Source organism: Arvicola amphibius, chromosome 9 (assembly GCF_903992535.2).
Source record: "Arvicola amphibius chromosome 9, mArvAmp1.2, whole genome shotgun sequence".
NCBI lineage: Eukaryota > Metazoa > Chordata > Mammalia > Rodentia > Cricetidae > Arvicola > Arvicola amphibius.
Window position 1 is genome coordinate 2151060 of NC_052055.2, and position 26742 is coordinate 2177801.

The following is a 26742-nucleotide window of genomic DNA, read 5'->3' on the forward strand; positions in this document are numbered from 1 at the left end:
CATCTTATTCATAAATCTTTTTTCATTTTTTAAAACATTTTTTTTTTCTGTGTAACCTTGGCTGTCCTGGAACTTGCTCTGCAGACTAGGCTAACCTTGAGCTCAGAGATCTGCCTGCCTCTGCCTCGTCCATGTTGGGATTAAAGGTGTGACCACCATTTCCAGATGTGCAGAAATATTAATATTGATGAATTATCTTATAAGACTCTCACGTCAATGTTAGGCTATATAAGTGCAGCCTCTATACAGAACAGCAAAACAGTATTAAGATAATTGGTTTATAGGTTTTGTGAGTCATTATAAATTATAAAATTATAAAACATGCATATAGCATCATGTGCACTCATATATTCATGTGATTAGGTGTTTCAAATATACATATGCCATGGATTCACCCATTAGTTAATTAATTCACTCATGTTTGTGTGGCACATAGGAAGTAAAACAAGAGCTTATCTCCCAGAACTTCTAGGTGGTCCAGAGATGGACAGGGACTCTCCCAGGCTCTGGTTCTGTTCTGAAGGAAGGCTGTTTCTAGCTGCTTCTTGACTAGAGCCTCGCACAGTCTGACTAAGCATTGCTGTCTCAGCTTTGTATTTCAAATATATTTATCATACATACCTGCACTGTATATTTATCAAGAGAACAGTATCACCATAATATATTTTTTTAATTTGATGTCCTAGTAAATCTATTTTATAGGGCAGTGCAAAAAGTCTAGTCTGAAGGGCTAATCAGAGTCTTTTTATTCGCTGGTAATGTGCTGTGCAGTATAAGCTGAACTATATTCCACAAGGGAGGAACATGGAATGGGTTACATGCACCATCCCTGCACATGCGGAATAGAAGACTCCATCACTCCTGCTAGGCAGGTGATTTTACCTGAGGTTGCTGGTGAGGTGACTGCTTCCACAGACCCCTTCAGCATCAGTTGTGCAGGATGAAGAAGCTGGATGTGTTCTGCAAACATTTCCTAATATCTGGTGGGCAGCAGTGAGTGCCTGCTTATCCAGGGGAAACAATGCATGGTAGCATTGCATAGTATGTTTTCTTACTTGCTTAAATGTTTTCAGGGATGCAATAAGATTTTGTACTTTTTTTTCTTAGGAGGGAATGTGACCTCCCGAAGCATCTTTTATGGATACATATAAGTACTTGGAAAAAAATACACGTATTGTTTTGTTTTTCGAGACAGGTTTTACTGTGTAGTCCTGGCTTTCCTAGAACTCACTCTGTTGATCAGGGTAGTCTCGAACTCACAGAGATCTGCCTGCCTTGTCCTTTTGAATGCTGGGATTAAAGGTGTGTGCCACCACCGCCTGGCTGAAAATGGTTTCGATGAGTAAGTAGTGTTTCTTTGTAAGCTTAACCCAGTCTCGAGAAACTGTATTTTGTAGTGTTATGTTTGGGCAAATGCTGGGACATAACATGCATTTTCAGCATAAGCACTGGGGTAAAACTATAACTCACAAAGATTTGCGGGCCATACCTGTGTATTGAAGCTCCTTTATTTCTCTTCTCTGATACTTTGATTTCCTCAGAGAGAATAGGTGTCTAAGCATTGTTTAAGCATTGAACATTTCTTCACAAAGAAATGTTCTTTGTATATGAACTAAAAGTTAAATCAAGAAGATATTAAATTAGTATGTTTTATAATTGTTGTTGTTGTTATTATTGTTACTTTTGTTTTTCAATACAGCGTTTCTCTGTAGCTTTCGTGCCTGTCCTGGAACTAGTTCTGTAGACCAGGCTGGCCTTGAACTCACAAAGATCTGCCTGCCTCTGCCTTCCAAGTGTTGGGATTAAAGGCATGCACCACTACCACTCAGCCAGTTGTTTTAAATTTTTAACCTTTGAAGGGAGTGGGTTTTTAAAAAGTCTGTCATTGATACAGCTTGTGGTTATTCCCTCCTTCCTCTCTTCCCCCTATATCCCCCCTCCTAGTTATTTGTGCTAATTGTTTCTGATCTCAGTCTGCTTTCTGTCTCTTCCTGGACTTCCTTACAAATCATATGAAAGGAATCAAAAGTGTGAATCACTGGAGATTTAAAAGCTTTTATTGCTGTACAGTAGTCCAGGATACAGTTAAACCACAGTTTTGGTTTATTAGGAATAAGTTATGTTCAGAACATAATCTTTCTCTTTTCTTTGGTTAATATTCAAGAGTAGTATTTATGAGTGCCATGGTAGCTATATATTTAGTTTTTGAAGAAATTATCCAAGTGCTTTGAGTAATTTCTATACCAATTTGTACTTTTCTACACAGCACGTGACTACATGTCTGCACATCCTCATCAGCATGTGCCATGTGTTCTCTTCTAGATGATGGGGTAGTTGTGCAATGTTATTGTTCTTTGCTTGCTTTTTTACCTTAATTCAATGCAATGATGAGACATACCTTCTTATTCCCAAAGCTTTTACACGTGTATACAGTGAAATATGAATATATCAAATTCCTCTTATCACCTCCATTCTCTGCTTTTATCCTAACCCTCTATCTTTCCATCTTTGTTTCTGTTTTCTGTTTATAAATCTCCCTAGTGGAATGTCTATTCGTATTTTAGACTATTTTTATATTATTATTTGTATATTTAAAGGAATTCTTACATATTTTAAATAAGTTGGCTCTTTGTTGGATATATGGTTTTCTCTTCTCATTCTCGTATGTCAGGTTCCTTTATTTTTTATTTATTTTTTATAAATTTAGGTTAAGAATTCTTTGCCTACTTCTAGGTCCCAAAGATGGATGTTTTTCACTGCTGTAAACTTTTAAAGGAATTGTATGTGTTTAATTTTCTTCCTCTTTGAATTTTTTCTTTTTATTACTGAGTAAGATCACTAACACTCAATTGAGTTGCTATTACACCTTCGCCTGTTAGGACTCTGTTTCCTCCCCTCATTGAAGTATTGTCTTTACCCTATTTGCATGGCTGATCAGGACTGATTCTCTTCCTAACATAGATCTACTGCTGCTAACTTTCCTTTTCACACCACCAAACCCCAAAGAATAGACAATAAAAGTAGAAAAATGGTATTTCTCCAAATAAAAATAACCCAGAGAATCTCCACCAGAATTTATGGAGTATTATTCAGCACAAAGAGAGATGAAGTGCTGGTGATGACAAGATTATGTTCAGTGAAAGAACTCAGCAAGTTAGGTGGTGGTTGCAGGGGGAGGGGAGAGTTGGAGATGTAGTTATAGATCAAAGTTACAGCTAGACAGGCTTTTGTACATTCTCTTTGGACAAGTGTTTTCTGGTCCCTGTCCACCCCCAATTTTGAAACAGGGTCTTGATGTGTACAGCTAGCTGGCCTGCAACTTGCTATGTATATGAGCTTTGCTTTGAACTTGAGACTATGCTCCTTTCTCAGTCTCCTGAGTTCTGGGATTACAGGTGTGGCCTTTTCCCCATCCTGAAGCATGGGCTCTTGTTTGTCTAATGCTTCATGTCTGCAGCCTGCTTCTCTGTTGCGTGTGTTCAGCTAACTTTCTCTACTCTTACATAGTCCAGGACTTCAAGGTGGGATTAGCATCATTCACTGTGTCCTGGATCTTTGTGTATCATAGTCAAGACAACTGCCCCATCCCCAGAACCACCCACAAGCCAACCTGACCTAGACTATTGATTGCTCATAATGCTTCTATCTTTGGGTGATTCTGGGCATTCTAAATTGACAACTAAGCAGCACATTTTTTTCTATGTGATTGATAATTTGTCTGGTATAGATTTTTAGATTGAAGTTTATGTTTCTATAGTGTTTCAAAGCATTGCTTTATTTTCTTCTTGCTCTCAGAAAGTTGTTCAGACGTTTGATGCCATTTTTCTTTAACTTTGTGTCTGTTGCCTATCTTTGTTATGTGTCTAGGGTTGTCTTTGTTTGGTGTTATTTTAGAAGGCTTTGATGAGCTTCTATGTTAATACTGGGTATTAGCTGGCATAAATATATGTATGCATTTTTATGTGATAGGCCCTACTGATGTTCTGCAGTTTTGGTAAATATTCTTAAATTATTTCTTAGATGATTTTCCGCCTACTCTTACCAGTATTGAGGATTGAATCTAGGGTCCTGTATTAGTCAGGGTTCTCTAGAGTCTCAAAGCTTTTGGAATGAATATCTCTCTTTGTCTTTGTCTATATACATATACATACATACCCACATATACATACATACACACATATATGGAATTTATTGGAATGACTTACAGGCTACAGTCCAGTCCAACTAATCCAACAGTACTTACCGGTGAATGGAAAGTCCAAGAATCTAGTAGTTGCTCTGTTCTAGAAGCCTGGGTGTCTGAGCTGGTGTTTCCTATATGCTGGAATCCTGAAGAAACCAGCTCCAATGGTAGTGAAGGAATGGGTGTGCTGGCAAGGCGAGGGCAGGCAGGCAAAAAAGTAGTAAACTTGTCTTAGGGTTTCTATTGCTGAGAAGAGATGCCATGACCATAGCATCTCATGTAAAGTAATTAATTGGGCTGGCTTAAAATTTCAGAGGTTAATCCATTATCATCATGGTGGGGCATGGTGGCATGTGGTTAGACATGATGATGGGAGAAGGAGCTGAGAGTTCTACGATTCACAGTCATCAGGAAGTGTACTATGTCCTACCCTGGGCATAACTTGAGCATATGAGACCTCAAACTTGCCCACAAAGTGATACACTTCCTGCAGTAAGGCCATACCTATGGCAACAAAGCCACCCTTCCCAATAGAGCCCCTCCCTATAGGCCACATTCAAATACAAGTCTATGGGAGCCATATCTATTCAAACCGTTACCATAGGCCCCATATGTATGGCAAGCAGGAGCTCTACCAATGAGCTATCATTGTAGAACTCTACTTTCTATGTAAATGTACCATCTTTATTAGAACAGCTGTGACCACTTGCAAGACACACCTCTGTAGGATTCGTATACTTTTAAACAATTGGTGTGGGTTAATCATCTATAAGATTTGAGAAACTGTGGAGAGTGTTCTATGTTTCTCTCTTCAGCTGTGAAAACTGTTTGGAACAAGGTAAATTATGTTCTGATTATGACATATTGCAAGCATAGTAGTGTTGTATAAATGGAAGAGCTCAGCATCTTGCATGCATATGTGTATGTATTTACTGTGCTCATATGTCCTTCTGTGTGAAGGTCAGAGGAGAATACCCATGCTTGACTATTTCACTCTCCACCCCTTTCCCCTGAAGTCAACTTTCTCACTGAGCCTGGAGGTAGGCTTGGACCCAGAGAGTTTCAGAGGTCCTCCCTTCTCCAAATCTCAGTGTTGGGATGAACCTGTGGGCACACCCAACTTTTAACTTGGGTTTTAAGCTTGTATAGCTGACTCCTTTATCCAGTGACCCATCTCTCCATCCCCATGCATACTTTCTAATAAGAAAATCTATGGTTCCTTTTATTTCACTTTCTGATTCTTTTTTGCCAAATCTGTAGCTCTCCAAGCCTTTGTTTTCATATGTGTATAATGGGAATAGTAATAGCATTCTTACGTTTTTGTATCATGAATATATAAGTCAAATGTTTAGTCAATGTCAGATGTTTTAATAACTATAGTACTAGCACTATGATTATTTAAGTTTTTCTGACATTTAATTTTCTTGAGTATTCAGTATTTCCTGTCATAGCATCTGAAAACCTGAGAAATACACGTTTGGGTACCACTTTATTGACTTAATACACTTTTTAATTATGGGACAGAGCTCAACTCAGCTTCTGTTCTGAGGATGCATGCTATAAATTATTCACATGGTAAACATCGCAAAGTAGCAATTAATTGATTCATAGTTATATAATTACTGTCTTAAATTGTCTACTGCTATGGTAAACACCATGACTAAAAGCACCTTAGGATGCAAAGGTCTCATTTTGCTTATTCTTCCTGGTGACAGTCTATCACTGAGAGAAGTCATAGTAGGAACTCAAGGAGAGCAGGCACTTGGAGGCAGGAACTATGACAGAGGTCGTGGTTCACTGGTTTTACTTCTCAGGGCTTGCTCAGCCTGCCTTCTTACAGTATTCAGGGTCAAGCTCAGGAGTGGCTGGCTCCATTTATGACTTCAAGACAGTACCTCACTGACTTTAGGCGAATCTTAATGGAGGCATATTCTGAATTAACATTCTTTCTTCTTAGATGACTCTAGTTTGTGTCAAGTTGACAAAAAAGTCAACCAGGACAATGACTGAGGTAAAGAGTTCATTTAGAAACGAGGGTTAGTATTGATGTTTTTCTAACATGCTCTCCTCTCAATCATTTCAGAATCATTTAGCATGGTAATTCCTGACAATTGCTCAGGAAGACTTTCATATACTTTTGGCATTTTAGTATTTGTGAATAGTAAGTATTCATAAACACACTATAATTGAACATGAGGGAGGTTGGAGAGATGGCTCAGAGGTTAAGAGCACTGGCTAGTCTTCCAAAGGTTCAGAGTTCAATTCTCAGCAACCATATGGTGGCTTACAACCAACCGTAATGAGATCCATAATGAGATCTGTATGCCTACACACCAGAACACTATATATATATGATAAATAAATATTAAAAATAATTGGACATGATATTTTAGAAGAAATTTTAATATGACATAGAAAGTTTATTTTTAAAATCATGTAGAATTAAAGAACCTTTAAATATGAAGGATAATACTTCATGTTTTGCTAAACTTTGAGGTGAGGAACAGAAGGGAAATAGTATTCCTGGCTATTTATGAATATACTCAAAATGAGTGGTAGAAAGACAAAAGTATTCTGTAATATTTATGGCATTTTTGGCACATAAAGTTTTTCTGTATCATAAATGACATTGTTCAGTGCTTTGGTTCTTTCATATATTGCCATCCACCGCGGCCCCCATCTGTGCTCTATGTGCTAGAACCCAGTTCGCGAGCTTTGGGCAAGGGGCTGGAGGTTGAGGAAACATGCAGAGACAGACCAACACACGAACCTCCAATTGCTGGTACAAAAGCCCTTCTTTAATAGCACCGTGGAGGCTTAAATACACAGCTGTCAATGACCAACAGGTGAAAATCCCATCCTCAGATCCTCTAGGCAAAGCACAGCTTTTAGTAACTTCAATTAGAAGGCTCTAGACAGGGAAGAGCAGCTGAAGGCCAGGACTTAATTGGTCCCAACAATATATAACCTTTCGTGCATGGTGCAAAATTTTGTTAGCACCTCTTATTCATGATATTCCTATCCATACAATGAGGGTAGTAACATTTATATCATAATCTTTTGTGAAAATTGAATTCATTTGTATGCATAACAAATGCATACAAATGCATAACAATGCAAGTCTTCAGTAAATGTTGACTTACTGCACATTTTCCTGTGAAATTTAGTTTTCCCCTCCAACCTATGAGGTCTCACCTCAGCCTATGAGACTTTACCCGGATAATGAGGATAGCAATATCTGTATTAGGCTCTTCTGTGGAGACTGACTTGTTTATATAACACATAGTGAGTTTGAATAAATGTTAATTCATGAGAGATGATCCCTCACCTTTTCCTCTTCTCCCCATGTCTTCATCAGCATTATATTCTCTAGGGTTCTCTGCTTGTGTGATCCTCCCCACCACTTCATGATAAAACCAGGATTGACCATTAACATTAAAGTTTCTCAGCTTCTATATTAATAACTATCTTCCAGTAGAGAGATTAATATCTACTTTTTGATTAAACCCCTCTGCCTTTCTTCTTAGAAATTGCGTTCTAGCGTACAGACTATCTTGTCCTGCTCCAGTTCCAGCTCCTCCCTCAGCAGTTTTCTCTGTAAATATCCATGCCAAAATAAGTTAAACTTGGTTTAAAATATGAAATTTATTGTGTTTTCTAAAACTGAACATGATTTTCAAACTTCCTCTTGAGTTTTGTGTAATAATTTATCCGTTTAGTTTTATGTCTTGAGTCCTACTAATCAAGATCTGTTTTTAAGTATCATTATTAGAATTCAGCCCATTTATTTTAAAATTGCATCCTTTTACCTTTTAAATATTGAACTCTGAAACCTAACACACATTCTGTAAGAATATCTGAGGTAGATAATTAAAGTATAATTAACTTTAAATACCTTGGTGAAGGAATATAAAAATTATTTAAATTCAATCAGCTAGTACATTTGCAGTTCTCTTTTATTAGGTGTGAAAGCTAAGAATCCCCTGCCAACTCTTGAGGGCTCAATCCAGAATGCTGAGCTGAAGTACTGCAGCACATCATTGGTCAGATGTGCCTCTGGGACCGTGGGATCCATAAAAATCTGTGCCAAAGCCCCAGGTATGTGCAGCTGTGCCGTGTAAAACTTTATTGCCTCTGTAGGAGAATCGGCCTCGCCTTTTACAAGGAGCATTTGCTGAAACAAGAATTTACTCATTGTTCCTGGGAATCAGAGCTTTCCATTGTTTTATTTGTACTTAATATTTTAAACACTTCAGGGATGATACTTACCAGTTAATTTGGATTTAAGGTGAAGAACTTTGCATAGTTTTAATAGTAGTTATGAGGAACAAATTAAAAGAATATTCATTGCTACAGTTTTGACAGCAATGTGAATTGATAATGTATGATAATTAAATATTGAATGAAGATGTTAGCAGAGTTGGTGGTAGAAAAGGTTTGTAATTGTCTTCCTGTCTTCAGGGTTTTGTTCTGTAAGCGATCTGCAGTTCTTTTAGCAATCTTAAATTCTGTTATATCACAGCACATATTTTGCTGAATTGTGTCTCTATCATTTCATGCCATAAACTGTTCTGAACATGCTCTACAGTCATTAGCACAACATCAAAACTTAAACAGCCAAAATAGCTTAATTAGTCACTCTTTCGATTATTAACTAGACAGTTAAAGTGACAGATATTGATTAATCATCATTTTAGTGGTATAGTTTAAGATCAATCATCTCCAAACTAGTATATTTTACATAAATACTATTTTTAATTTTTTTTCTTTTTTTTCCCCAATCAATATTTCTGTTCAGGTGACAGTGGAAAAGAAAAGTTGATTCCTTTGCTTCAGGGCCCTTCTGACACTCGAGACCTTCACAGTACCAAGTGGCTTAATGAAAGCAGAAAGCCGGAGTCACTCCTAGCCCCAGATCTGATCGCGTTCACCACCCAGGTTCCCCAGCACATGGATGACTGCCACCTTTCTGGTACGTGCAGCCCGTCAGGCTTCCTTCATCTGCACTTCAGTTTTTAGAAATGCCTTTAAATGTGAACCTTTCAGTCAATTTTTGTTTGTTGTGATATACTCTGTAGAAAATGTTGTTTCTTTCATATGAGTATTGATAAATGAATTGTTTATAAATTATGATTTTATGAGGACTTCAAACTCCATGTGTATCATGCAACCACAGAATTGTGTGTGTGTGTGTGTTTTTTAGTTTACAGCTTTTTCTACAAGGCAGATTTTCTAATGCTGCAGTTTTGGCTGTGACCCACAGTTTACCACATTGAAATGACACATTTGGACCACTCATAACTTCTCCAAAGTAAAAGACTTTGGTACTGAAATTTAAAAAAAAAAATTATACCAATTCAGGGTTGTGATTTCTTTCCTTTGATTGTGTTCTATTGTTTTGCATTAGCATCTATTCAGAATCTTAACTGTCTTGTTGAGAGCCAGTATCATAAGTTTGAATGGGGGCCAGGACAGAAAAATGAGAACACAAGGTGTGTACAAGGATGTGCTTGGTAAACCAGGTAACCAACCAGTGGGGCTAGAAATGAGGGGTCCTTTAAAGATTTCAGTGAGCTTTCAGATGGTACAGAAGAGGGAAGCTCTGTTGACATCATATGGGAAATACGAAAGGAAGCATTTGCTAATACATCCAGGACGGAAATTTGAAAAGATCTATAATTGGCCAGACAATAAGAATGTGTAGATGGAGACTGAGGAAACAAACGGTCACAGGCTCAGGACTGCCATAGAGGTGTGAAATAAGTTTTGTTACGGGGTATATGCAGCTGAGTCATTAGCCACATTCTAAACTGGAAATGAGCAGTTTGAAACACTAGTTTAAAATGCCTTACCATGATGCTGGCAAAGAGAAGACTTCAGAGAGAAGCAGTAATGTACAAAGCAGCATGTTAGCAGCACACAGCCAGAAGCCCAGACTCATGGACAGCATAGAAGACCCAATGGCGATCCCACAAAACTAAAGCAGTCTGAATTTTGCCAAAGGTATCTAAAACATGCTTCAGACACAATGGTAGCCATTTAACAAATGTTGCTGGTGAAAATTGAATATGCACACACACAGAAAACCAAAAGTTTTCTCACCCAACTTTGAAACTGTTGGTGTAGGTAGAAAGGAAGCATCAACTCCTTAGAACGCCTAGCATCCCAGAAATAACAGGAACAATTGAGCAATTGAGAAATATGATCCCATGAAGTTAAACAGCTTCTGCACAGCAAAATGTATCGAGTAGTCCAGGACCTGCTGCTCCAGGGGACTCCGAGCATCCTGGAAATAACAGGAGCAGTTGATGAATATGATCATGAAATTACAAACATTTATGCACTGCAATAGGAATAATCAGTGGAGAGAAGACACTGATGAGAATCAGAAACTCTTCTCCAGGTATTCACAGGGCGGGAGTATTCATGTGGAGTATACGGCAAATGAAATCACAAGTCGAAAGAGCAAATCATCCACTCAGTAAGTGGGCAAATAAATGCCTCAGATGCTTACCCAGTGATGAAGATCATAGGCCAATAAGCACATGAAAACAGGTTCAGAATCTTATGGAAATCCATATTTACTACATTGGAATTCTGTCTTATCACAGTCAGAATTAAACTATTCTTTTTCTAATATCTAATCCAATACATATACTGTATAGATAAAGCACTGAGAAAATAATGACGGGAAAAGTATTTGTACATGTCCTTTCTGAATTTTTATCAGTCCCAAGACATGAACAAGTGTTCGCATGGATGCAGGAAAGGATTGGCAGTATATGTTAAGGATGTAGATTGGTAAAGTCACTGTAGGAATCAGTTTAGAGGTTGTCTGCTGACAGCAAAAAAATGGAAATATTTTATGATTCAGCTGTACCCTTTCTAGATGTGCTTTAAAGAGTCATTCTGGGCTATAGAAATTCTTATTGTGTCCATGACTATTTTCATATTATTAACAAAGTCATGTTATAGAATCAACACATATCCATATATGTTCATTTCTGGATGAATGGGTGAAGAAAACGTGCGCGCGCATACACACACACACACACACACACGGAATTGCAATAAAGTGAAGCACTTTGATAATTAATAAATCTCAATAAAGAAAAACAGTGTGCTTCTTTAAGAATTAAAAACCTTAGATTCTAATAGTAGTGTTCAGCAAGACTGATACAAGCATGAGATGTTACTATAGATAAAATATTTTTCCTGGTATTTAAGGTACAGTTTTTGTGAATCAAATGGTCTCCTAACTGCCCTGCTCTTACAGAACATAAAGCTGTGAGTGTGACTGTGTTGTAACACAACTTTACTAAGATGGGAAGTGGCTAGTGTGGCCTTTAGCTTTCCTAGCTCTGTGCAGAGAGGTAGGCCTGGTGATTCAATAAACTACCTTTGTTAATGTCTGTTTACTTATATTTTAAAAATGTGTGTTTTAGTAAGCACCTTTGCACAATTATCTGTGCTATAGTTTTGGTTAGAATTTGTTCTAGAATAGGTTTGAGTCCTGAAGTCATTAGGGTATTGAGCTCACAAGACCGTCAGGGTTCTGTGCTGCCATTTAGTAAAGCATGGGTGTTGTTTGTATCTACCATTTACTGTTGAGTTAAACAGTCTTATACTGTTTTGGTTTTGCCACATACAGAATTAGAATAATGAGCCGAGCATATTTAAGTGATAACACAATCTTTTTCCCAACAATATTAGTGTCTCATAGTTAAAGGCCATTCTTAGGGTTACAGATTGATTTGCCTCTCACAAAGTTTCCAAACACTCTAAAAACAAATTGGTATAAGAATAATTATCTGTGACAGTGCATTTATCAGTACAAGTTTTATAATTTCTCATGGTCTTAAGGATATTCATAGTCATGATTAGATTTATGTTTGGTATTTTTATGGATTTGTGTGCACAATGTTATGCAATCATGCATTTGGTTTTTAAAGAACTACTCTTTTGTCCTTGTTTTTTGTTTCTTTATTCGGGTTATCTTAAAATACAGTATTTCTACCCACCTTGGAAATACCAACGACATTCATGGCTAGGATATAGTAAGGAACTCATAAATATTTTTATAGAGCCAATTTCAATGTGAGTCGAATTAGTCTTTTGAGCAACAATCTGGATTTGAATCAAATGTGTGCATATGTGCTTGGGTATCACTGATGTGACAGCTACATCATAAGTCAAGATGCTTGGAAGAAAGGTACGCAGTTTGTAAACTGCCCTTTCCAGACGGGCCCCACCTGACTGGACACGCACACATCCTCTTGCATACTGCCTCGGACCCTTGCCAGTCAAGGCCTCTTTTCCTTGGTGTCTTCCTCCTCTCTGGCTGTCGCAGTCTTCCTGTCCCCTCTCCTACAGAGCTCCCTGATCCTGAGGGAGAGGGGTTTGATGGAGGCATCTCATTTAGGACCTAGTGCACCAAGGTCTCTTATTTTGCACAGGGTCCAGTTGTGGTTTCCTGTATTTGTTCCCACCTATTGCAGGAAGAAGCACACAGAGATCGTGCGCACAGCAGATCGTTGTTAGAAACCCTTTCATTGCTGTGTAACTCTATCAGAAGAGGACTGGGCCTGGGCCGTGATGCCTGGCCAACTCAGAACACTCAGTGGTGACATCTGCAGTGCTTTGTCTCACAGTGCTTTGTCTGGGTGTTTGTTTTTCCTTTGAACCTTATAGATCTTTTGTTTATATGTTATTGTTTCAGATTTTGTTTTTTATGGGGTTTCTGTGTGAGCAAATTTGCTTCCCAGCTTCTATGTGTGTTTCTTGTGCTTTTTCTTTGGCTCTTTTGTTTGTTTTGCCTCATTTTTCTAGTTTGTTTCTTTTAATTTTATTATTTTATTATTTTAGCTGCCCTTTTGTAGCCTAATGAGAGAAAAATTGGATTTAGATGAATAAGGAAGTTCGGAGGATCTTGGAGGAGTTAGGGGAGGAAAAACATAATCGGAATATGTAGGGATAATCTGTTTTCAGTTCAAGAAGTTCCTAACTTTGAAGCGTCCCGTTTCCCTTTGTGGCACTGTCAGAAAGCCGTGCGCCCTCCCTTGCGTGTTCTCTTCACTTGACAGTGTTTACCTGAGGGGAGGGTTCTTGTGGGCTCTTAGCGTGCCACTTCCCATGGTGTCGTCCTGGTCCCTTGGTAGGACTGCTACATGATGTGAGCATTTTTATGTTCATATAAGTTATTGAAAGTAGACATGCTTTTCTGTGAATTTTTCATTAGTCAAAGCATTTTATCATTGTAATTTATTTTTAGATAATATTTTAAAATGAGTTTTAGGTAAACTCTTAATCTCTTATATGTAGACCCTCACTTTTCTTTATATTTTGCATTTTGCCCATGATTTTATAACATTCGCTTGCTAAAAAGCTCTGTTTTTATTGTGTGAGTTATAAATAGGAGTTTGTCTTAGAGTGTGTGCTGTGTAGAAATAGAGACAACCACAAAGGACTGTTCACACTCAAGTTTGCCATCCCTGACCCAGTGTTAGGAGACCTTTTCGCACATGGCCCCTCTGTTGGCTCAGGTCTACTGGCCTGTGTGCTCTCTTTGTTTCTCACTGTAATTATATGGAGGTATAGTTTGCCTATGGTGCTTTTTCCTGTTGACAAATCTTAACATCTATCCTTGTTTTTTTTTTCTCTGCTTAGAACCAGTTCTGTCTTAAAAAAAATCTATGCAGTTTCTGCCTCCTTTTCTGAGACTCCTCTGTCCCTCTCTTCACTCAGTTGGAGCAGCTCTGCTAGTATTCGCCATTGTTCATGTGTTCTCTCTCAGCGTTGGGACGGTACACCCTTACATAGTGTATCTTTCACCGTCTCACAGTGCGTTCCAGGGTTACTCACTGCTTGTCATATTTTTTCAGGTCCTTGCAGTGTTTGACATGTAACGAATGCTTGAGATGATTTGGTGGGCAGTGAATCAATAGATGGCATTTCTGACACGTAGTCCAGGTTATGAGTGCATTGACAGATGAATAGCACACACTCGATTTGTACTAGGCTTCTCATCCTCATCCTTTTTCTTCCCTCTTCAGCAGGAAGCTCAATGGTAGACAATATCTACCAGCATCTCCCTCCCGACAGTTCTAATTACCACAAGGTAGCTTGTCCCTAGTTACAGCTTTGTTCTGGCTTTCCTCTTGACAGTGGCATGAAGTAACTGTCAGCCCTCAGAGTGCCTCATAGAACTGACCTCCTCAGCTTTCCCTCCACATCTTCTTCCTATCATCTTGTCTTTTCCACTGAAACCTTCATCATTCCCTGCTCTGTTAGCATAGTAGTCTCCACAGACCCAAGACGTTATTTACAAATCCTGAGAGTCAGGGCACTGACTTTTGTTATAGACTATCATTTCAAAGATGTCTCTATAAGTTTATAGCTTTGGAAGATAACATACACTGTTGCCTCTGGGAGTCAAAGGGCTTACTGCCTTTCTCAAAACAACCAGTTCCTCCACAGGTTCATATATTGTGTGTCTTTTGGCATGCAAACATTGTGTTGCAATGTCTCTGTCACAGTGTCTGTGGGACATGGGAACAAAGATAACCAGTGCAGCTATATTGACATCAAAGGTGTGCTAGCAACGTCGTGACTAAGATTTTAGTCTCTGATTGGGGAAGTCTTTTTTTCTGCAGCAGCCGTACAACTGATTAGTGAAATTTCAGGTTCTTCATAGTTCTCAGTGTCAGAATAATAATGTTGTTCTTTATGGCTCTACCCCTCCAAAAAACTCCTCCCTGCCCCCCCTCCAAAAAACTCCTCCCTGCCCCCCATCATTTTTCTCTTTTTCTTCCCTATGTATAGGTTACATTTATTTATATTTGTGTGGGTAGGAGGCATATGTACATGCATTTACTGGTGCAGAGGGTGTCTTTTTGTATTGCTTTTCATCTTATTTTAAAATATGAAGTTATTAATAAACTTGCATGTCATCCTTGTGTCTGTTCCACAAATGGTGCCTGCCCGCCCGCCCGTCCGCCCCCCTCCCTCCCTCCCTCCCTCCCTCCCTCCCTCCCTTCATTTTTCTCCCTTCCTTTCTCTCTTCCTTCCTTCCTTCCTTTTTTTGAATTCTCAACTGAACAGCTCAGCCTAAACATTATCAATCAGTATCAGCCATTCTCTATGTTTGAAACTGACACTTAAAATTGGTTCCAGTGAACTAAGCCTCATTGTCTCTAGCATCTTAATACTTGGTTCCCAGTTGGTGGCTATGTTTGGGGAGGCTTAGGAGAGACCACCTTGCTGAAAAAGTGTGTCACCAGGAAGCAGGTGAGTTTCAAAGCCAGGAGCCATTTCCAGTTCACTCTCTCTGCTCTCTGGTTTAAGAGGTGAGCCCTCAGCTTCTGTTTCAGCTACCCTGTCTGCTGTTTGCTGTCTTCTCAGCCTTCTGGAACCATAAGAACAACTGAACTCTCTGTCAGTTACGATGGCCATGGTGTTTTGTCAGGCAACAGAAAGGTGACTGATACAGTCTTGTGGAGTAGCCTATCCTGTTTGATATAGTCTTGCAGTGTAGCCCAGCCTGACCTGGATTTTGAGATCCTTTCTCTTCATCCTTGCTGAGTGCTAGGATTATGAGCTTGTGTCACCACACACAGGACTGGCTTTTCTTTACTGTAGCAATACTGAAAGAAACATTTTCATTCTAGAGTTGGAAAGATAGAATTAGGTGTTTTCAATGCTATTCTGCAATAATGTAAAGTAAGTGTTCCTTATAACATAATCTTTGACAATTTATTATAATATTGCAAATTTAAGACATTCTTCTTATTCTCCAGAATAATATAACTTTGTAAACCAGTATAAGGGTTTATTTTATTTTATTAGGTTTTCATGAGTGGAAATAATTTTATCTGTTACTTACCAAATATGGTGGGCTTTTGATTGTTAGTGGAAAGTTAAAACTACAATTCTGGTGTCAGGAAATTAGTTTGATTGGGTTGATTAAACATAATAGAAAGTGCACACCAAAGTTCTTTGGTCAGGTAGCAGTTTCTAAGGAGATCTAAACTCAAGACTGCTTTCATTAGGGAAACATCTTGTTTCTCAAAATTCTCTTCCTAATGCAAAATTAGAGGAATAATTGCCTTGGAGTTATGCCTTTAGAATTTTTGATAGGACACTGGCTAGAAATGCTCTTATATTGTACCAATTAAAGACAATTCACATTTGTGATTTGGATATAAATAATGTAAAAATTATACTCATCTATCTAACTACATTTTCTCTGTGTTCCCTGAGGGCTTGACTGTGTACTTCATCTGTAATTGTTGCCAGTTTCTATCTTGTTCCCACTGGCTTCTGGTGCAAAAACCTTGTCCTATTAATGACAGAGCTGCCCGAATGATTTCATGCTCCTAGCATTTTTGTTCATGGGAATTAGAAGCAAAATGTAACTACAGCTGAACAGAGAGTCTATTTTTGTAATTTTGGAGTTTGGGCTCTGTTATTGGAACTAAATGAAGAGATGCAGGTGTTCTCCAGTCCAAAGCCTTTGGGAGTTTTAAGGGTAAATGCTCGAAAAGAAAATGCATGGGTTTCCAGAGTCAGACAGCAGCTGTGAGACAAGGATTTATGTTTTTCTCAGAACTTTGGGATTTCAGAATGTTACATTTAATCACAAGCACAGAGAGGGGAGCAAATGTTAAAGATGTTATGCGTACAAGTGAATGTACTGATGCCTTCACTGTGCAGACTAGTTGTGGGGATATGTGTGCACATGTGAGTTTACTGATGCCATCACCATGCAGACTAGTTGTGGGGATATGTGTGCACATGTGAGTTTACCGATGCCTTCACAATGCAGACTAGTTGTGGGGATATGGGTGCACATGTGAGTTTACCGATGCCTTCACAATGCAGACTAGTTGTGGGGATATGGGTGCACATGTGAGTTTACCGATGCCTTCACAATGCAGACTAGTTGTGGGGATATGGGTGCAATTGACTTTTAAGCATGATGTAAACAATTTCTAAAAGATTATGGTAGTTATAGAATATATATAGCATTTTGATAACGTTGCATTTGCAGTGGAGAACTTTTTAATCCACTAATTATGAAGCAACCTATTTTCTATTTAGAAACACTCTCATGTACATATGCATGCACACACTCACACATGAGTTAGTAGGTGTGGAAAATATTTTCCATATGTACTTTGATTATAGCTTTTTATGATAAAACTTTTAAGTCATAACAATCTTATTATAAACACTAAAATATTTTTAAATATCATAGTGTAAGTCTATAATAATAATTTTGAATTTTGACAGATTGATGCTTAAATTTTAAATAAAGCATATATAAACATATTTAAAATGCTTTTCCAGATAATTTAGTTTCTTTGAATTTTAGTTGCTAAAAACTAAAATATTTCAGTACTTGTGTTCTTAGGTTTTTTTATTTTGCTTCCTTTTTGGAAAAAACTTTTTCTTTTTGACTTTCCGAGGTGGGTGTTCCTGTGTCCTCTGGCAGGCTGGCGGCATTCCTGTCTTCCGCTCCAGAGTGCAGGGACTGTAGGTGTGGCCCCACCCACTCCAGAGTGCAGGGACTGTAGGTGTGGCACCACGTCCTGGCTGTCATGCCTTTTCATTTTTATATATTCATTCATATTTGCTGATTTATGTAACAAGTACTATGTTACAGATTTTGTGCATATAAAAATGTAATAGTTAATCATTGTTGCTAGTGTAAAACTCTAATATGTTGAGGAGATAGACATACATAGTCATGGAAGGACAAGTCAGTGGTCTGGTAGACAGACGGGCTTGTGGTCTCATCTGCTGGGCTCAGCACCATCTATGTAGATGGTAGTACTTGGACTACTAAGTTAACCTTTTTGAGTATTGGTTTCTCATATTTAAAAAATTGATCAATTTTTCTCACCTATTTTTGTGAAGGTTAAGTTTAACACAATAAACTTGTTTGTTTACTAAAATGTAATGAAAGCATTGATTTTTTTTGATTAATATATTGTATTAATTAGACATTTCAAGTTTTTCTGATATTGTCCTTCCTTGTTCTCGTCATCCTACCGGGTCCCTTCCCACTTCAGTTCTTCCCGTGGTTTCTATAAAGCCTGAGACTGTTTGGCTCTGAAACTGGGCAGCAAAGCCTTCACCTGCTTCCAGAATGTTCCTTCCACAGGGATGTGTCTCCTGAAATCGTGGTTGGGAGCCAGGAGCAGTTTCAATAGCAACAGGAAATTACTTTGCTCCCTTGAAAATTCCTGGGTTCTGGAGTGAAGCTGGGGAGGGAGTTTTGTGGGCGGCCCGAGGACAACACTGCAGGTTTCCCTGTGTGTTTAGTGAAGGAGAGAGAATAGTAGCCATTCCGCTACTAAGTAGCAGACATAAAGGAAGTAGTTGGGAAATGGGCTGCATGTGAACTAAGCTGTACAACAACTGTAGAATGTGTAGTATTTAATCATTTAAAGTCTCTTTTGTGAATCAAAGCCATAATTATTACCCAAGTTCATATTGTAGAAAATGATGTAATTCTTCAAGTTGGTTTAGGTTTTTCAAATGCTGGTTCCTATAGTTACTGTCTGTGTGAATCAGTTCACATTGTGAAGCTGGTTGTTTAGCAACTTTGACAACACATTCAAGGTTGAAATTCCTATTAATCTTTACTCTTCCTCCTTTTCCTAGGTATTTTAGCACCATTCCAAAGCTCCATCCCAAAGACAGCTTTTGTATCTCATTGTGATACAATTGGGAGTTCCTGAAGGCAGAAACCATTGTTAGTATATGAGGAAGGCAGGAACGTTTTGCTGTTTGGATACAGCTGTACCCTGTGTACAGGGTCTTGTCATTTCATTCTTAAATTTCTCAGTGGGAGAAAAATGTCTGGGTTGTGGAGAATAATTTGGAATAAAGGTAAACTAATGACCCTACATAGATAGAGTATTTCAGTGTCTGCTTAGCTCTTTGTTGTTGAGGAAACCAGGCAGATATTACAAGAAAGTTGAAAGAGAATTTTTAAAATCCACAAACATTTATAGACCAGTAATAAAATAAATAGGGGAGATGTATAAATTGGCTTTTTTCAGTAGTGAGGGAGACTCTTTTTCTCCTTGAAGGAGATTAATATTTGCATACCTATAGTAAAGGATTATTTTATATTGCTTTCATTTGCTTACAGTGTGTGTGTGTGTGTGTGTGTGTGTGTGTGTGTGTGTCCCCGTCCGTCCGTCCGTCTGAACTGAACTTTCAAAGGTGATGAAAAGTGCAGAGGTCCAGAGAATCAGATTCAGATAACCTGGAAGGTGTTCTAAGCAGACAGAGCACCATGCTGAAATACATTATTTTCCCCTCATCTCTTAACTGGATTCGAGATGACTAGGCTAATTTTTGCTTGGATCGTTTAAATATAGGCACACGATAGAAGTGATGTGGTGAAGGAAGGTTCAGAACATGGAGGGAATTCAGGGGAAATGATATCACTGGCAGAGGGCAGCGATGGACAGTTTCCTTATGTCTGAGTGAGGTAATAATAGTAGGTAAATTTGTTATGGACCTTAACTTGAATTTGGCTTTTGAAATCTTGGCTTTTAAAGACTTCTTCATTTAGTTGTTTGGTTACTAACAGAAAAAAATCTCAGGGTGAGTCGTTTTTGTTTTTCTTTCTTTTTTGATGGTGGTTGTGGTGTTTTAAGTGTTTGAGCCTAGCTTAAATTATTTTAAATAATTAGAACATTCTCTTGAGAAAAGAATTCAAACAGCAAATACTTAAAATCCTAGTATGTGCATAGTCATTCTGTTTTAATCATTAAGGAGAGAGCTAGCTCCACACCCACGGGAAAGAGGAGCTCCCTGTCACAGACCTGTCGCTCTGTCGATCATCAGGTTTTGTTTTTGTAGTTGTTTCTCCTTCATACTTATTATGAAAACTAATAGGAAATACTTAAACTACTAGAAGCCTTGCTTTGAGTCTAAAATGTTAGGAATTCTGAGTAGATTACATTTCTGTACTTTTTTCTGTATTTAGATTTTCATTTGAAAACTAGAAATCTGAAGTTGGATGGGAATAGCTGAATGAATGTAGAAGAAAAAGTTCTACAAACTCTATTATGTATTAAGTATGAAGTCACACAAATACTTCCTTGACAATAATCCCAGAAGGCACAAGCAGAAAAATAAGTTATTAGTAACATGTAAAAAAAGATAAACTGCAGGCAGTCAACAAGATCGATCGTATTATCACAAAGCATCTCACTGCAGGGTTTCCTCCCTCCCGCTGTTTTAGAAACAGGAACTCTCCACATAGCCCTGGCTGTCCTGGAACTCACTGGATAGGCCAGATTGGAGTCAAACTCACAGATCCTCCTGTCTCTGCCTGGCTCACATGTTTTTAATAAATTATACAGTAGCACTGAGAAAGTTAGGAGACAAATGGCTTTATTAGTCTTTTGGGATTATATTAACAAAGTCTCCAGAATTCATAAAGCAAAGTTTGTGCCAGACATTTTAGGAGTCATTCTCCATAATTCTAGTTCTAAGCTGTACCCTAAGAGAGTGATCCATGATGCAGTGAAGGAATTGTGTTTAGGTCTGCAGAGATGACTTAGCAGTTAAGAACATATGCTGCTTTTCAGAGGTCCTAGGTTTAGTTTGATTATCCACATCAGGTGGCTCACAACTCCTTGTGACTTTAGCTCTAAGGCATACAGTGCCCCCTTCTGGCCTCCACAGGTTCTCACATGCATGTGCAGGCCTGTACACACACACACACACACACACACACACACACACACTATATAAAGCATAAGTATGTTTATGTCAGTTATTTATGATAATCATAAGTTGTTTTTGCTATCCAATGGTAAATTATGAAATAATTCTGAATGTACTCCTCGATGTCTCTTGGTAAAAGGAGCCCATAAAAATATTTTCTGTCACTGGAAAATGTTCATATTAAACGCTTGTTTCAAAAAGCAGTTAATATAGCTTACATGGAAGAGGACCAGGAGTATAGCTCAGTGGCAGGACACTAGCTAGGCCTGTGTACAATTCTGGATTCATTTCAGAGCACCATAAAAATAATAAGTAAAAGAAAATAATGCCAAACTGCTTTGTTTATTACCTTATAGCTGTGACAACATGCCTAACACCACTGTAGGAAGTGAGAGTGACCTCTGGGCCACAGTGGAGCCTTCTGGAGGAAAGGGCCCCACCTTGATTGCGGGGGAAGGGCGCGGCGCTCCTCTGTAGACCAGGGTCCCAGAGTGAGGGTGACAGAGGAGGAGGAAGCCAGCAGAGCACCTGCACTATCCTCTTCCTGCCTGGGAACTCGACGTGCACCCACCAGCACGCCTTCCCCAACACTGCGTAGCAGAAAGCAAATCCGCAGTTGCTGCTGTTGCAGTCACCACACAGGCTCTCACAGGCATTGGCCTGCAAAGCCTGGAGGAATGGTAGATTAAGTGTGTAAATGCTCTTTTGACTTAAAATGCTTCCTTTTTTTTTACACATTTGTTGAGATATATTATCGTAAGTTCTTAATGGTTTGAAGGGTGTTACCATTGTAGAGGTAACATCCTTAAAGAACAATGTAAGAAAACTTTAAAGTTGAAAATACCCTTGCTTCGTTTTTTTTTTTGTTTTGTTTTTTTGTTTTTTTTTTTTTTTGTTTTTTTTTTTTTTTTTGAAGAGTAGGTCAAACTAGTATTAGAATGGGAAGATAAGACACCTTTGTGCAGGAGCCTGCAGGTCGAAGAGTTTCCCAGACAACAGGAGTTTGTACTGGCTCTTCCCTTTGATTATACCTTTATTTCCAATTAATCTTTCTTTTCATTGAAGCATAATTCATGATTATTAACTAAGATTTTTAATTTTGGAACTAGGTCATTACCTTGATGCAAGTATGTAAAGATTGAGAGGAAGAAAAAAGTCAAGCATTTAAAGAGGTCTCATGTAAACATGGGGCTAAACAACTCCACAGTGTAGATGCTGGGGCTAAACAACTCCACAGTGTAGATTCAAGCCACAGGAAGTAGCGGCCTCCCCACTGTTTGACAGGTGATGCTCAGTCATTAAGTGGAGGAGAATGAGGAAGCAGCATTGATTTAGCTGAAAGAGGTGTCTTTAAAAAAACTGTTTAATAGAATTAAAGTTTCTAGCTTTCCTTATAAAAGAGTTGCTAATGATGTAGAAAAGTTTCAGGATAGAAAGCCTTTCCAGATCATTTGTAGTTCAGAAGAATGAAGTGAACATCTTATAGATGGCCAGACATTGCTTTCAGATGTGAACAGGTAGAGAATGAAAGAGGAAGAACTAACTCTTGCAATCTAGAGTACCTACTACTGTGTAGAGTAGCGGAAGTGGCCTCCTTCAGGTGACCAAGTGGTTATATCTTCCTTCATTCAACACATGCATGCATGCATTCATTCATTTCCCGAACCTTGTGATAAAGAAATTAAGTCCTTTCCCCTCTATCTTTTTAAAAAATGTATTCTCTTACTATTCTCTCACTATATATTATTCTACTATGTGTGAAGGTCTTGCCTACATATATGTTTGTGCAGCATATGTGTACAGTGCCTGTGGAGGTCAGAGAAAGGTATCTTAGCTTGTGACTTGGGTTACGGACAGTTGTATCTACTATGTGGATGCTGCAAGTTGAATCTGGGTTGTCAGCAAGAGCAATTGTTTTCTTAACGATGAGACAGCTCTCCAGCTCCTTTTTTTCCTTTTTGCTTTTTGATGTAGGATTTCTAAGTGTAACTTTGAAGCCTTCCTGGGACTTGCTTTGTAGACCAGGCCGGCCTTAAACTCAAAGAGATCTTCCTGCCTCTGTCTCCCATGTGCTTAGGATTGAAGTCATGCGACACCACTGCCTGGCTTTTTGCCTCTTCTTAATCAACTTATAGTTCCTCAAATGAGAGATAGGGTATGCAAATATGTACAATGTAGCTAAGATCTTGTGAAATGGGAGAGGATTCCTGCAATAAGTCATGACAAGTGAGCCTTTAGTTGTGAACTACATGAGGAACAGTAGGCTATTTTAGAGGGGTACTAAATAATTCTCTGTACCCAAAGCTTATACATAGTTTGGGAACAATGTTACAAGTTCATGTATGAAAGAGTATGCAAGCCTCTTCATAAGGTTTTGGACTGTGAAAGTCATTTGAAGTTGTTTGGACTGAATTCTGAATGGGAAAGTCAAAAGGTTTTGTCAGCTTGATGTTTGGAAACCAGTTGGATGGTAGTATGGTTGAATATAGAAGGAGGGTGGGGCCAGTTAACAGAATGATCTAATGCAAACAAAAGTGATATTATCTTTATAAAGAATCCCACAGATTTGTGCCTCAATAATATGTTGGAATTAGTAGAAATTGTTGGTTGGATTTGATGTACAAGGAAAATGGCACAGCTGATAAACATTCAAGTGTGTGTGTTTAGAGATCCGGGTAGTCCTGAGTGCCTTTCTCTCAGACGAGGAACAGCAAAGAACTCGGAAGAGCCTATCCTAGACTGCTGTTTTAAGTAAACCGGAAGCAACAGACAGTGATTTAACTATGGTTCTGTCGGCTGCCAGAGGGCACACCTGGTAAGGGTCCTCTTAGTGTTTCAAGAATTTAGAGAGCTCATTGATATGCGCCAGACAGTTGAGCTGAGCTCCACTGCTCAGATGACTGACCCAGTGCTACAGCAAAGGCCACTTCTTGATCTGATTCAATTCAATTTGAGTTTAGGAGGTGACTTTCAAACCATAGTGATAGCAACACTCATACTTCTCAAGTTCTTCATTTGTGTTGAGTTTTGCTCTGAGTGGTCACCTAAACACTTTGATTCAAGAATACACATTAAAAAAAAAAAAAAGAATACACGTTCAACATTACCAGGGCTCACAGGCTCTGCAGAAATCCAGACCTTGAGAACTGGCTGTTTAGTTTACTGAATTTTATTTTATTTTACTTGATGCAAGCTGCATGCAAGGCACTAGAAGAGGCTGGCTTTAAACTGCATTCTATTTAGGACTTTGACCAAACAATTGTGAAAAATGTGCTACTTTGGGAAAACAGCCAGAGAGACCCATCTGAATAGGAGACAGGCTTGAATAGTGGGAGAGGACTTTTTTAACAGCACAGTCGGGTCTCAGCTATTATGAGTTTACAGTTTTTAGTTTGGCATTATGAGTACTTTAATTTTATGTTGTTTTGTTTTAAATGGTAGTCATTATTAACTTAAGGCCATGTTTAAAAGTATAAAAACCACAGTTAAATAATGCTCGGCAAGCAAGGCGGCTTTACTTGTAAGTATTTCAGTTTCCTAAGTAGTTGCTACTAAGATGTCCTGTTTCTATCAGGCATGGCAGTGCGTGAGTGCCATTCCAACGCAGGAAGTAGACTGGGAGGACCATGACTTGAGGCCATGCTGGCTGTCACACAACCCTGTCTCAAAAAGAAAAATGAAATAGAAAATTAAAAGGAAAATTGTATTTCAAAATGGTGAATGTCCACATTATTTTAAAATATAAAATATTTTGATCATCATTGTCAAGTTGGCTGGTTTTGGAATTACATAGGAGACCCATGCCTGAGAGTGCCCCGTGAGGACATCCCTAGAGAAGTTTCCCTGAGGAAGAAAGCCTACCTTGTGTGGGCTGTACTGCACCATGGATTGTTTGGTGGGGAAGAGAGGAAGAGGAGGCACAAAGGGATGAAGATGGGAGAGAAAAGTGGTAGTGGAGGATAGGGATGCCTTTGATTAAACCACATTGCATGCATGTAGATATGAAGTCCTCAGTGGAGGGCGGGGAGGAAGTAAGGAGCTCAGTCAGTACCATCGTGACCCTGCCTCTGCTTCCGGACTGACTCAGTGTGGTTAGCTCCTCACACCCTGTCTCCACCTTCCTTCCATCTGTGGTAGAGCTGTCTTCCCAAACCATGAGCCAAATAAGCTTCCTTCTGTTGGTTTCTCAGGCGTTTCCTTACGGCAATGGGAAGAGTGAGTGATGCAGCTCAGTACTTGCTTCTCATCTACAATTTGGAGTTGTTTATGAATATTTTTGTCCTTGGCTCCTCCTAATTTATGAGCAGATTAAATTTGGGGTCTGCTTCTTATCTCTAGAAGTTTACTGTTCACTTTCAGGTATATGGTTGGCATTCAGTAAACATTTGTTCGGTTAGGCAGACATGGTGGTGCAAGCCTGTAATCATAGGACTTCAGATGCACAGCAGCCTGAGGAGGAGGCTTAGTGCAGCCTCCAGAGGGAGTTCCAGGCTTCCTGGCACAGTGAGGTCCTGTGCTAGCCTCCCCCATCACTCAGAAAAGTCTGTTGGATGACTAGTCTTGAATAAAAATTTATTTCAGTAACTGTTAATGTGATAAGCCCATTTATTATGAGAATTAACTTGAGACAAGAATAAGGAAATGGGTTGTCAGCCTGTGTTTCACCTCATAACTAGCACTGGCCAGTTTGCCACTGTCCCCCCTTATCAGTTCACCTATTGGCATTAGTGTTTGGTTCTGTTTGCTTTCCTGTTAGTATTACTGACTTTGTCAGACACAGTGGCAGCTCCTCACTCAGAATAAGTATATGCTTGCAATAACTCTTTTGTTCTTAATTATTTAAGAATGGTATCATTTTATTATATTAGATGAAATAATATGAAACTTGACTTTTGTGTCTTTTTGCACATTTATTGCACAAGTGTGAAATGGATTCACTGAAGTAATTTTAGAATGTCTGGTAGGACGACTCAGCCGTAGAGCAGAGTAAAGAGGTGAAGATAGAGACCCGTGGCGTGCAGGCTAAGAATCTAGGGAACTGTGTGCACCAGATGAATGTTCTGTTAGAGAATTTTCTCTTAGAGGCGAAGAATCTGAGTAAATAGGTGTGGATGTGGGCAGGAGGAAGTACGATGTCTAGACTGACATGTAGGCTGGTGTGGTAGAAGTTACATGCCATCTGCCTTGTAGGTGAGAAGAGATTGAACTGGTGTGATTGAAGTATATGCCAGTTGAAGCTGATAGATGCCACACACAGGAGCAGCCTAGCGATTCTGGGGTTAAACATAGTTAGATTTACTGTTGGAACTCGGGATCACAGGTTTTTGTCTCTGAATAGCCTAGATCAGTCTTGTCCTTAATCACCCGGGAGAGACTAGTGCTCAGATGTACTTAGTGAAGACCCTGGAGTAGGTTTCTGTGCCGTTGGCGGAACAAATTAAGCCTTGACTGGTTGAGTGCTTCTCCCTCTGCAGGGCTGTGTGGGAGAGTCGTCAGCCTGTTCATCTTATTGGCAGCAGAGACCCCTTAAGTAGAGTTTTCCCATGGAAGCGGTGTCTTACTTGAAATTCCAGAACTTTTACTAAAAAATTTATGAAGTGGGATGATAGTAAGTTCCTGAAGAGTCATCAAAGCAAGTATGTGATTAATTGGCAATTTATTGACTTCATCCCCAGAGCCAGTTTAAAGAAAAGGGAGGGAAGGTTAGATTTGAAGCTATGCTTTGATTGCTGTGTGAGGTCTGTTTGAACTTTCTGGTTTGGCTGCAATTAATTAACTCAATTCAATTAGTATGTGAGTAAAAGTAC

The 26742-nt window shown here is 38.9% G+C and overlaps 1 protein-coding gene across 1 annotated transcript in view; it reads left to right on the forward strand.

The window, feature by feature from the left end:
- Vps13b (vacuolar protein sorting 13 homolog B) overlaps positions 1-26742 on the forward strand; it is a 467803-nt gene that overhangs the window by 105494 nt on the left and 335567 nt on the right. The window contains 2 exon segments of the mRNA XM_038343548.2: positions 8147-8281; positions 8982-9155. Of these exon segments, the coding sequence (XP_038199476.1) occupies positions 8147-8281; positions 8982-9155 (309 nt within the window).